The 13,153-nt window shown below is 37.8% G+C and overlaps 1 protein-coding gene across 4 annotated transcripts in view; it reads left to right on the forward strand.

The window, feature by feature from the left end:
* Window positions 1–13,153, forward strand: part of LOC131592650 (protein kinase C and casein kinase substrate in neurons protein 2) — a 53,864-nt gene that overhangs the window by 17,868 nt on the left and 22,843 nt on the right. For 3 of the 4 annotated variants that reach the window (XM_058864304.1, XM_058864305.1, XM_058864307.1), the window contains exon 2: window positions 9,787–9,897. The exons of the other annotated variant lie outside the window; for it this stretch is intronic. In XM_058864304.1, coding sequence (XP_058720287.1) covers window positions 9,838–9,897 — 60 coding nt within the window. In that variant the 5' untranslated portion in view covers window positions 9,787–9,837. The remainder of the gene's footprint in view (window positions 1–9,786; window positions 9,898–13,153) is intronic. 4 annotated transcript variants of the gene reach the window in all.

Here is a 13,153-nt window from a genome sequence, read left to right on the forward strand (position 1 = left end):
TGAGAAGTCCTGGCTAAAGTTTACTTCAGATTCACTGAGCTGAAAGTCTGTTTAAATAGAATTCAAGAGTTTCTTTTTTCTGTGACCATGTTAATGAAACTAAGTACTGAGTAACCTTCCCTCCAGCTTTAACACAAGCAAGCAATTTAAATTCTCTTAATAGTTCTTTAGAAGCTGCATTCAGTTTGCTTTAAAATCTGAATTAATCTTGTTTAATCTTAAATATGAAATGAAGTCATATGGTCTTTTATACTGTTACAGTATAGCACTGATTTTTAAACACTTGAACAGATCTTTTATTGTTCCTAAATGAATAATTACTTATTTGACTTACTGTAAAGAAGGATAGTTGAAGTTAAATGTGCCTGTGGTTGTTTTCTTTCTGCATTTATGAATTGTATTCTGCAGAGGTCTGTACATTTTGTTTCAGCTCCAGAAATAAAACTGATTAAATGGAGCATAATCTCATGACTATCACAGCTGAAAGTGTTGCTTTTAAGTTGTAAGGCTATCTTTCTTTTACATTGGTAGTGTTTTCCTCAAATACTGAACTACCCTTTAATGTATTTTGCGAGTTGAGGAATGTTGCATGATGATTTGACGTGCTTTTTGTCAGCAGGGCTATGGCAGTGAGGGGATAATAACTGCAGAAAGATTTGGTAATTATGGAAACTACTATTTAGAGCCTTTTCACAGCTTTGATCTAAGACAGCCATTATAAAAGTGGTCATTTAATTTCTGCTTTAGGGTACAAGTCCTGGGGTTCAGTTCTCTTCTATCTTTGGCTATCCCTTGAGCAAAAGCTATGCTAGCAAATAATTTCTGATGTTATAGGCTACTTGTGTTGAGGATCTAGCCTAGAAAATTGCTGGTTTTGCTTACTAGAGAAAAATCCATTCAGCCCCAAGGAGTTTTGTGTGGAAATGTGGTGTCTCTCTAGTGTTTATATGAAGTATAACATGAGCACGTTGCAGTCTGTTATATTGCTGTGTCTGGGGGTCTTCTCTTTCACCTTCAGCAGTGTCCTTCTGAGACACTCTACAGGAAGGTCTGTTTTCTTTATGCTTTTTCTTTATCCATGGTAAGGAAATCATCACTTCCCCTTCTCCTTTTATTTATAGCTCCAAAAAGTGACAGAAAAATCCACTAGTACTTGAAGAGTGCACAGATTTTCCTGGGTTCACCCATGCAGCTTCCCCTGCCCCCCAGTCAGCCTTCCTAGTTTTTGTCAATCTCTGTATCTCTCTAAAATGATCAGAAGATAGGGAATTCTGATGTGTTGTTAATGCACAGATTTAGTTTCTAACAGTGATTTAGGCTTTGGAAACAAGTCTTTGTTAAAGACCAGGCTAAATTTAGTTCAGGTGAGGTATCTGAATTGGTTCTCTCCTGAAGTAAAGAACAGTATCTCCTCAGTGCAACCTTCAGATTCAGGAAGACTGTCCTGTTTCACCTTCATTTAAGGGTTTAGATCTACTGCTATTCAATGCACGTCAGTATTTCATTAATTAACATTACAGCCCTGTATTTCCTGAGATGGAAAAGTACAGCTTTTGACTATGAAACAACACATCTGTTTCCTAAGTGACTCATCTGCAAAGTGTGCCTACGTGTTTCACTGAGATATTTAAAAACACTCTCCTCCACTGAAGCCGGTTGTATGATTGAAAATACTTTCCTTTAAAATGGGCTACTCATGACCTTTCCTAAAGGTACAGTATAGTATTTGGTATAGTACACTGAATATTCGGCTTTGCAACTATACAGAATCATATTATGACTGAAAACCCAGTGTTGTTTTGAGTGCTGCATTGTGGGGGGAGGATAAACAAGACATTAGCTTGAGCTACAAGGTTTTCATCAGCCCACAGGAAGTGCTAAAGTACACACTGATGAGAGAATTGTGTTTGTGGAAATGGAGGTCAGGCAGTGCTGTGCAGGTATTGTGGTTATCTGTGCAGTTATGCTGCCCAGCTCAATAGCTGGAAAAAATACAAGTGAATTAAGGTATGCTTTTTTAAGTAAATAGCTTGTAAACAGAATGTGGAATGACTTTCCAAACAACTGTTACAGTTGCTTTTTCCTACCAAAATGTACTCTACCGTGACACAGCTGATACAAAAGTATTTTTGGCTGGGTGTGATATTTTGCGATGTTTGTTTGAATGTAGGGGAGCTTGTTTATCATGTTTGGACTGATGGTTCGGGGCTCATGCAGCCTGCTGTCCACAACACGTATCTATTTCTAGATTGGTTATTGTATTGCTTTTAATTTATGTCCCTTTGTGGGATTTCTGTTTTGAAGTAGAGCAGTGTTCGTGCTGGGTGGTCACATAAGTAAGTTTTGATGTCTGAGGCAGTGCTTCTTGTAATGCTCTATTTTGCTTCTTAATTAATGCCATTTTAGAACAGTTGTGTACATGTCACTGCTGTCTGCTACTGTTTGTCAGTGCAGCTGTAAATGCTGTTTCATGGTTTCTTTCCTGAAGAATCCATCAATATCACTCCTCTGCATTGTCCTTGATTTTGCACTGTTGTAAAATTCTCCTGAAACTAAATATTAAGTGTATATGCTTTAGATATTTCCCTTGACATTTTATGAAAATAAGTTTTCATTATGAGTGTATATAACAAGTCATCTAATTCCACTAGATAAAGGGTCAATTATTTATTTTTTTAATATCTGGACACTTTTAAAAGATTTCTTTCTAACTAAATGCTTACAAAGTATAATTTGCAAGTTGAAGATGTGTTCTTTTGCCCCCTTCATGCTTTTTTTGAAACAAACCTAAAAGCATATTTATCCTGATTTTATTTATTTAGGAAGGATGCCAAGATATTATGGAAAATTTCATTTTGGGAGACTTTGACAGGACATATAAATTAGTTTGTGATGTCACAGGCATTACAAAAATGGACATTTGAAAGAGGTGAACACTTGTAATTAAATTAAGGTTCTTCCTGCACTTTATCATTTTAATCACTTGATCCTAAACAGTAGAAAACTTTCAATTTGAAAAGTCAAAGAATATTTTTTAATGTTATTTTAATTGACAAATAATTGTGACTTCTTCAGCTGGTTTTCTGGCAAAACTTATTCAAAGACAAATTTTATGCACTTTTTCCTTTGCAGTGAAGAAAACATTAGTGTAGGTTTTTCCCTCATAATTCCAGATTAAAAAAAGTATAGTCTGAAAATGTTATGGTTTGTTTTAAATAGATGCAAATTTTTTAAAGCTCCCCACATCACTTCATCAACTTTGCATCTTAGCTGGTATATCTATGCCATTTAAAGCATATATTTTGCAGTGTTAATAATTTCTGTGGTCAGCGTCTTTTTAACTGCAAATAGAAACCTCTGCAAAGCCTCTGAAGACAACTAATACATTTCCTGGTCAGAACAAAAATTGCACAATTAAAATAATATACCTACATGCATTGGCTTGTCAAGCTGAGACTAAAAATTAATTTTTCTTCAAAGTCAGTGTTCTACTATTTCAGGTATCTCCTTGTTAGTTGGATTAGTTAGAGGGAGGCTGTGCTGGTAGCATGTGGGAGCTCATAGGGATGGTTAGGTTGTGAGTGTGCAAAAAACCAGCATGTGTAACAGCAACGTGTCTAACCAGCATGTCTGGCCACTGATTATGGGGAAGGAGGACAGGAGATAAGAGCTGCTAACTCCAGGGCTCTTCCAGTCTTTGGAGTGTGATAGAGAGGTAGTATTTGTACATGGATGAAACAAAATGTGCAGGCTAAGTCTTTTTGAGAGTGTTGGGTCATTGCTTCGTGTTTCAGGTACACTTCTGTGCTGTGTGTTAATCAAATTGTTTGATCGGTAATTATAAGTTTCATTTATTTAATAAAATAAATGGCTGTTCTTATTCTTTTTATCATTCATTATGAAATCTATCATCTGTAAGATTGCAATGCACAGTGTTAAGGCGCCTGAAGAGTTTAATTTTAGAGACTTTCTCCTCACTAGTTGTGTGGGATTTTTTTACATGTGTAATTATCATAGAAGTTTAATCTCTTTAGTGATTTTCTGATGTGTGCTGAAACTATGGCTTGAATGTGTGTTCATGGCTTGTATATTTAGGGCAGTGAATGAGTGCTACTTTCAGTGTTTTCACATTCAGCGTTTAACAAACATGGGCATGGGTGAATATAATCCAATACCAAGGAGATTGTTGTGGACCAAGCAGCCTTGAACACAGGCGATTTCCTTAACTGAGTAGTGCCATGAGTCTCTTGTTATTCAGGGTTATGAATGACTACTATGATCTGATAGCTTTTTGTTATTTAATGTCAATTTATGTTATTTGCTAACTGAAAAATGTCTAGGTGGCAAATTACTCAGTTATCCAAACTAGAAAGTCCAGGAAATAAGCACTGCTCTGTCTCAGAGAAGTGTGCCTGGTAGGAAATAAGCTTGCTGAGTCTATAACAGCATGCATTTCCTAGATTCCGTCCTTTAGTGCTCACGGTTCACCAAATAGGTTGCTGTAAACTTCTTTCCAAATATCGTTTGGTGCATGACTTTGCCAACTATAACATAAAGGCTGAATTCCCCAATAAACAGTGATTCAGTTTCCTTTTATGGACTTCTTTGGTGTTTGTTGCTGGAGTTGTTTTCTTAGTGGAGACTAAGGGATTATTTTAGATCCCTGTGGAGGAGGGTGCTATTCTCCCTTTTTTATAGATTGAGGAACTAGGTCCAAGCCATCAATTTGAGCCTCTACCTTTGAAAATCTAAGGCCTACCCTCTATTACTAAAATGCAGTCATGTCTACTGATTTCAATTGGAACACTTCACAGCATTGAGTAGCAGTGATTAATCATGGTTTGATGCATTTCTTCCCTGCACCCAGGGGCTGGAATTTTTTGGTGTCACTTGAATGTGTAAACCAAAGCATTCTTTTTTCCTGTATTTACTTTTCATATTTATTTATGGACTTTGCCGTGTCAGTAGCTGTGATTCTTAAAAGCTTTTGGTACATGATTTCACATATTGCTAAAGAAATTATGTCACTTTTTTCTATGTAAATAGTAAACTGATTGCAACCCTGAAAACTGGAAACTCTTATAGAGCAAGTTAAGAGAAAGTAGTATCTAAATTGCTTTATTTAACCAGAGAATATGAGATTGAGCATATTCATGGCAGGTACACTTGGTAGCCAACCACAGTAGTTCACACTTAAAGCATAGATTATATGTATTTCTGTACAAGTCTCGTTTCTTTCCTATCTTGTGTGGAACAAAACCTGAGTCTTCAGTGAATAATAAGGAAAAATATTACAGCTGAAAGTTCTTATGAGCAGCTAATTGAAGTTGAGTCATGTCTTTATACGTGATTCGTTTCTTAGTCATGAAACTTGGAATCTTGACAAGTGAGATCTATAGTAACAAATGCTGTCAATCCAAAAATAAGTTCAAAAGGTAGTGTGACCGGGTGCTTTTCTCTTCCAGATGCTGATAGACTGTCTCTGTCTCAGCTTGCATCTGTAGAGTCCTTGGAGACAATGCATGGCAACACCATTTGGTTTTCTAAATATGGATTACTTTTTTTTTCTTCTGTATCTCATCTTGAGGATAGTTAATCACTGGAATAGGTTGCACAGAGAGGTTGTGCCAGCTCCATCCCTGGTAGTTTATAAGATCCATCCGTATAAAAGCCCTGAACAACTTGGGCTGATCATGCTTAGAAGCTTGGGCTGGTCATGCTGTGATTCTAGGATGTTTCTCTGTTGTGGACCAGTTCGTCGCCTAGGGCCACGGTTTAGTGATTGCCATGCTTTAAAGCAGCTCATCACAGTACATGGGTCTGTAATTAGAAATTTTTTTTTTAATGCCATCTTTTTGAGTTTAGTGAAATATATTTTCAAAATAGGCATAATCTTCCAAAAGAAATCAGAATGTTAAAATCTCACTTTAAACAATCCTACCTGCTTCACAGTAAGAGTTCATTAAAGTTATTTGTTGTTAAAAGCCTGAGGTGGTTTAACAAAAGGATTTCTTTAAATCTTTTCCCCATCTTCCTGTTGAAAAATGCCTTGGAAGAAATTTTTGGATTCTCTGCATTATTTTAGCTTAATAGTCCGCATTTGTTGCACAGAAAAACAAAACAAACAAACAAACAAAAAAAACCCCAAAGTATTTCAGCATGAACAAAGCAAGGAATTTTGCAAATTGCTTTCAAAGTAATATCAAAACCAACTTATGAGAGCAGAGGCAGTGTCTTGTGTTCAGCTGGTTTTGTGTTTGGTATCTGAAGGTCTACTTGCTCATTATTAGTTAATATTTTCTAAAATCCTTGTGTGTTAAGCCCTCAGGATGTTTATAGCACTTCTTTTCACATAGTGAGGCACTAGCTGTGAGGAAGAAGTTCAAGGTCTTTAGCATAAAGCGTGGCTAGAATGTTCCCTAAGAGGAAGCTTTAAAAAAACAAAAGCCACATTTATTTATTAAGGTATGTTTCCCTGTGTCAAAGATCAATGTATCCTAATTTACAAGAATTACTTAAAAGCCGGGACCAAGAAACTGGAGCCTTGTTTGTTTGCATCATTTCTGTAGCTATTACAGTATGTACTGTTTAGGATGGAGTTACTTTCTACAGTTGGACTTTGTGGTTTATTTTTAGCCTATATAAGCTCTTGTGGCTAAAGTGTGCTTGTGACAAAAGGCAGCAGGAGCTCTCAACTGGTAAGGCTTTCTCTGGGCTGCTGTTTTTGGTAGCTACAGCACTGTGCTACTGTTTGCTTAGCAGTTGGGGGACAAGAAAAAGGTGCTAAAGAGATGGGCCTGGGAGTTGTGGAATGAGAAGAAGAAGAGTGGATGAAGCCAAACTGTTGTGGTAACATAGGAAGTGTGTGTGAGCACTGTGTTTTCATATGGAGTTATTGGTTCTGCTGCAATCCAGCTGACCAAAGAACCCCCAGCTCTGTGAGATGCACGTGATCAATTGTGGATAATCTGTGCTGAGCTCGTCTTTCTTGTTGTTTCCATCTAAATTTTCTAGATTTTACATGACAAACTGTAGTTGTTCATAGGCTTACTTTTATAGTGAAATGGAAGACCCTGCAAAACAAAAAGTGCAATGAACTTGTGAAACCTCTGCAAATTCACTTGGAGGATGGGAGGACCAAACCCTGACAAAAAATGTGCTAAAGGCCTGGCTGCTGTAATAATTCTATTTTGTGAGGGTAGCATGACTCACACCACTTAATGTTCCTATCTCAGTATACAGTTTATTTTAAGTAGGACTGTGTAAATAGTGTTTTTCTGTACCAGTTGTTGCTATGACTTCACAATATTTCCCTAAATACGCTTGCTCATACTTTCTCACAGCATAGTATTTGGCATATTAAAACCTTAATTCCATCAGTATTTCCTGAGTGCTGTTCATTTTCATGCTTCTATGGAAAAAAAGGATAACTCCATGTATTATGTAGTTGTAGTTGAGAAGGAATAAAAGGTTTTGTTTTTTTAAAAAAAAAACAGTTACCACAACCTGTTCCTTCATTTAAGAAAATGTTCCTGTGTTTGAGCTTTTTCGATCTTTTTATGTAATTTTTCAGAGTTAATTTGCAGGAATGATACAGTTTAAGCTATTTTGTTAGAGGTAAGTGGACATGGTATTATTACTTCAGAACACTTTCATTGTCTTTTTTATCTGTAATTGGAGGGGGAAAAATACTGCTGGTGTGGTTTGGGAGAGTGGGATGGATGACTGGATGGGATGGGCTGAAACTTTCCTTTGAGTTTATACTTCGGAGTTTCTTTTTCCGAGATGCTGAACTCTACAGCTGTCTGCCAGACCTCTTCCAAATGGCAGTGAACGTTTTGGTTGAAAGGTGTAGTGGAGAAAAACTGCCCTAACCCTTCCTGATGACCTTCAGAACCGCATTCCTCCCTCGTTCTGCATGGCATGTCCAGCTGTTTAATCTTAAACTATTTTTATTAATTGGTCCAGCTAGTTGCAAGCTTGTTGCACTTCGGTTTCCTCCTTATGCTGCTTATAGCTCTCTAGAAAAGGATGTGAAAAAACACACTTACAAATGTGATCTTTGCTTACCTTAACTGTAAAAATTGTAAGGGACAAATTTTTTCTGGAAAGAACACATTCCATGCAAAGATGTGCTACTAGAGAAACTGACAATTGAATAGTGTTTAAACTTTTCCCTCTTGGCTCAGTAAAAGTACAGGTGGAAAAACTGTTTTTTTGGTAATTACTCATTATGTAATTTAAAGATTGTTACACTAACATGTAAAAATAATTTCCCTTTATATGATTTTCCTTTCTAGTTTGCCATTTTGCAGAACCCTTCTTATATTTTGGCTGTCTTTTAAAAATAAAATTGTAACAATTGATGTTCCTGTTGTGGTTTTTAGTTCCATATTCAGCATTAATGTAAGCTTTTTGTGAATTGCATTACATGAATTAATTGGATGAAAAACTGATAAGAAGAAATATCTTGTCTTCCTAGCCAGAGTATTTTTGTTATGTTTGTGCTGCAACTGTCCAAAGAACTGTTTCATTTCAGTAGCTGGGTTTTGTTATGAATAAGTGCCTACCCTTATGGCAGTTATTTTCAGTGTATCCCAGAAATTCTAATTTAGTGTTAAATTTTCCTTGCCTGGGAGGCTTTCAATGCTGTTCCTCTCATCAGCGTGTCATAATCACTGGGCAGCAAGGTCAGGTTTGGAGATGTTTTCTGCCCCCTTTTGAAGGGCCCATGGTATTTTAAGGGAAGCACGATTGACAAGGCAAAAAAAAAAGAGAGGGAGCTACAACTCACAGACTGATGAAAGTATTCATCCTACAAAGGGTGGTAAAATCTGTTTACCTGTATGTATCCCTGGTAGTAGTTAGGGATAAACTTGGCAGGAGACATCTAAACCGGAGAACCTGGTGAAATATCTGCAGAAATGGGATAGGGATTTGTGTGTGTGTTTATGTTTTGGGAGGCAGCTGTTTCCTTTCTCTCCTACCTCTTGGTCTCCAGCCCACAAACTGCATTTGTGGATGCAAGTGCCTGGATTTTTGTCTCAGTAATGTTTTTGATGTTAATCTTACCTGTTAGCTTAGGGTAACCGTAACTTTTTTCATACCCAGTGATTCATTAAGTCATCTGCTTCGATGAGGATAGATTATATTTTTCTTCTTTGCAGCTAAGGTGAAAATGTCTGAATTGTTAAAGTAATGATTTATTTTTTAATAAAACTCAGAATTCAAAACTGATGAGTTTTCAGTTTGTTTGATTTGCTAAAATAGAGCAATGACAAGAATACATTTATTTTTCTTTAACTCAACAAATTTTGGCCTTAAATATTTCCAGTGGGTTTCATTGTATAACAGATTTCCAGTGGAAAAGGAATAGAAATCAGTGCAGGTTATTGTTGTAGAAGCAAAGGTCAGCTGATTGTCTCATAGGAATGCTTTGAAAGTGGAGTAGTTAATGAGTAAGCATCTCATTGCTCAATCTTTTTTTTTTTATCACGATAGGAAATTTTATCATTAAATAAACTCAAGAGTCTAGTGAAACGTGATGTAAGTAGATGCACTGAGTGTTTTCTGGACAACCAATGTCATGATAAGAGTTACAAACTGTGTGGTAGAATTTTTCTGTTCCAAAATGCTCTGTGTGGTTACCTCTTGTTTTTATTTAATGGATATCAAAATATCTAGATATCAAAATATTGAATGAAGTTGCTTAACATATTTTCATAATTTCATAACTCCACTTCATTGATAATGCTCATAAATGTGGATTTTTTTCTGTTTCTACAGATTCTGAAGGTGTTTAAGCTCTGAATAATTCCAAGCTCTTCCTACTTAGCAATGTCTGGCTCATATGATGATTCTGTTGGAGTAGAAGTTTCTAGTGATAGCTTCTGGGAGGTAATCCAAATATTTTATTCAATATTTTGATTTTATTTTTTACTCGTATTGTAGAAAATATTATTTTTGTGCAATTTATGAAATTGTGGAGAGAGCTGCAATACACCATCATTATTGTGATCTGCAGAAATAGCCTTCAGGGTAGAAATTAACCTTTTGGATTTTGACCTACTTCTGTTGAGAGCTTTAATGGGCATAAACTTGAGGATTATCCACTTGGGTAGGGTACAGGATTCAGAATTGAACCTTTGTCAATTTTTATTGTCAAGGAAGGCCACATGTAAGTAGCTTTTAAAATGATCAAAGTTAAATCTGAAGTAACTCTTCCAACCTACAGTAAGTATACATAAATTACAACAGATACTGTGTGGATGTACTGCCTGTCTGATGTTTGTATCTGGATATAAGTATAAACTTTTTTGAGGCAAGTTATTCTTGTCTCAGTGTAAAAGTATACATATGAAAGATAATATGAAGTACTTTGTAATATCAGCAATTTGTGCTGCCCCAATGTGACAGAGACTTTCAGATGCTGGGATAATTTAAGCTCTAAAGAAAGGAAGCTTCATAAAGCAGAAGTACTTTTACAAAAACAAGTCTTTTTCTTTAAGTAAAAAGAAAGGTTTGGCAGTGTCAGTACTGACACAATTGGAGGTAAGTACACTGTCCAAATTTGCTGTATTCAGTAGGACAAACTTCTACCATTTGAGAGGGAGCTCTTTTGAATTTGAACTATAGCAAACATGAAAACAGCTCAGGGGAATCTGTCTGGATTTACCAGAGACCTATGCTAGGCAGCTTGATTTTGGTGACCTGTACTTCCTTTGAAATGTAAGATTTTCTAGACCACTAAACTGTGCTGTTTGTGGTGAAAGCATATTACATTTTAATTCATATCCCCCATCATCTCCCATGTTTTTACAATATATTTTCTAAAAGACCTAATGCTAGTGAGGTTCTGGTTGAGCAGATAGCTACAGTTTTTTGAGGAGATATATTTACTACTATGTTAAATATGTCTGTCTTCTTTATAAAGAAGTTCTTTTAAAATCACTGTATTCTAAGCCTTGACCCCTCTTGTAGGGGTACTCTGTAGGATGACTACAGACAGGCTGTGGGATCATTTGATGTATAACCACAAATATTGTTCTTTGTTGTTAAAATGATACATGGAAAGCCATGGCAATCAGGTGAAATTCCAGGTGACAGGAAAGAGTAAAATACTGTACCTGTCTTTAAAAGGGGTGGGAATGATGACTCTGGGAACTACTGCTCTTGGAGGTGTCTCTCAACTGGCTATGATCCTGAGCAATCTGAGATACCACACCTGCTTTGAGCAGGAGATTGGACTACCTGATCTCCAGAGGGTCCTTCCAACCTCAGTTTTGCTGTGTGGTTTGTTTTATGCTGAGGCAACTTCCTGAGCAGGCTTCCTTGCTAGAAGTGTTTCAAAATAAAATAAAGAGGCAGTCAGGAAAAAAGAATTCTGGACAAAAAGGGGTATTTTGATGTCTGCTGGGCATTGTATACTTGGCAGCAGAACATGATTTCTGGCTGGCTGTGCTGTACCAAGCTGTTGCCTTCCATCAGATAATCATGTCTGGAAGCATAAAAGCTGAGTGAATAAGAATGATCATTTCTGTAAACTAGGATGATTATGTTTGGACAAATTTGAACTCAAAGAATTAAATCCAATAAGGGATGATCAGAAATGGCAATTAACTTAAAAGAGGACCTTCATGAAGATTTGTTTAAATGTATTTGATGCTTATTATAGGTGGCTTATTTGTGTTTGTGGTCTTGGTGACTTATTTTACATCATTTTGTAAACACTACTACTTAAGACTGTTTCCTTGGACTTGTCAGTGTATTCTTTACAAAAGGTCTGGACTGCAGTCTGTTTCATGTGCAGTGTGAGTAGACTAATGTATAATGCATGAGCATACCTTTCTTTATCCTTGGATAAAGAAATATTAGACTTCTGTATAGCAATCAGTTGGTTTCCTTATAGATTTTTCTATGCTTTCTCTTTTTTGATGTATAACCAAAAATAGTGTTCTTTGTAGTTAAAAGGATATTTGGAAAGCCATGGCAATCAGGTGAAGTTCCAGGTGGCCGGAAAGAGTGAAACATTGTACCTGTCTTTAAAAGGAGTAGGAAGACTGGGAATTACTGACATGTCCAACTCACCTCTGTGCCTGGGAGTATCATAGGACAGACTCTTAGAAACTCTGATAAGGCACAAAGAGGACAGGAATGTGATTTGAGACAACCGAGGGCAAATCTTGCGTGACAAACCTTGTGGCCTTTTCCAGTGGAATGGCTCCATCAGTGGACAAGAAAAAGGGTACAGGTGTCATATATGTAGATTGCTCTAAAGCCTTTGACATGATCCCCCACAACATCCTTCTCTTCAAACTGGAGAGATGTGGATTGCTGATGGAAAAGGAATTACTTGGGTGGTTATATCCAGAGGGAAGCAGTCAGTGGCTCAGAATCCAAATGGACATTGGTTACAAGTGGTGTCCCTCAGGGCTCCATACTGGGACCAGTGTTATTTAATATCTTCATTAATGGCATGGAGGGATTGAGGGCACCCTCAGCAGCTTTGCAGATGACACCAAGCTGAGGGTGCAGTGGCAATCCAGAGGGACCTGGACAAGCTCGAGCAGTGGCCCATGGGAGTCTCATGAGGTTTAACCAGACCAAGTGCTGGTGCTGCCCCTGTGTTGGGCACATCCCTGTGTGTGATGGATTCAGGTGGGGATGAGCAGAGGGAGCAGCCCTCGCAGAAGGACCTGGGAGTGCTGTGGGTGAGAGCAGGACATGCCCCAACTCAGAACGCCCCTGTGCTGGGCAGCACCCAGAGCCCCAGGGTGGCAGGGGAGGGGGATTCTGCCCCTCTGCCCTGCTCTGCTGAGCACCTCCTGCAGAGCTGCATCCAGCCCTGAGCCCAGCACAGGAGGGACAGGGAGCTGCTGCAGCCAGGCCAGAGCAGGGACACCAAGGCAATCAGAGGGATGGAGCAGCTCTGCTGGGAGGAAAGGCTGAGGGAACAATTGGGATTGTGCAGCCTGGGAAAGGGAAGGGTAGACCTCACAGTGGCCTTTCAGTGCCTAGAGGGAACCCATGGGAAAGATGGAGAGAGACTCTTAACAAGGGCCTGGAGTGACAGGACAAAGGGGAATGGCTTCACACTGACAGAGAGCAGGGTTAGATTGGATATGCGGAAGAAATTCTTCCCTGTGAGAGTGCT

The sequence above is a fragment of the Poecile atricapillus genome, chromosome Z, assembly GCF_030490865.1.
Source record: "Poecile atricapillus isolate bPoeAtr1 chromosome Z, bPoeAtr1.hap1, whole genome shotgun sequence".
In the NCBI taxonomy this organism is placed as follows: domain Eukaryota; kingdom Metazoa; phylum Chordata; class Aves; order Passeriformes; family Paridae; genus Poecile; species Poecile atricapillus.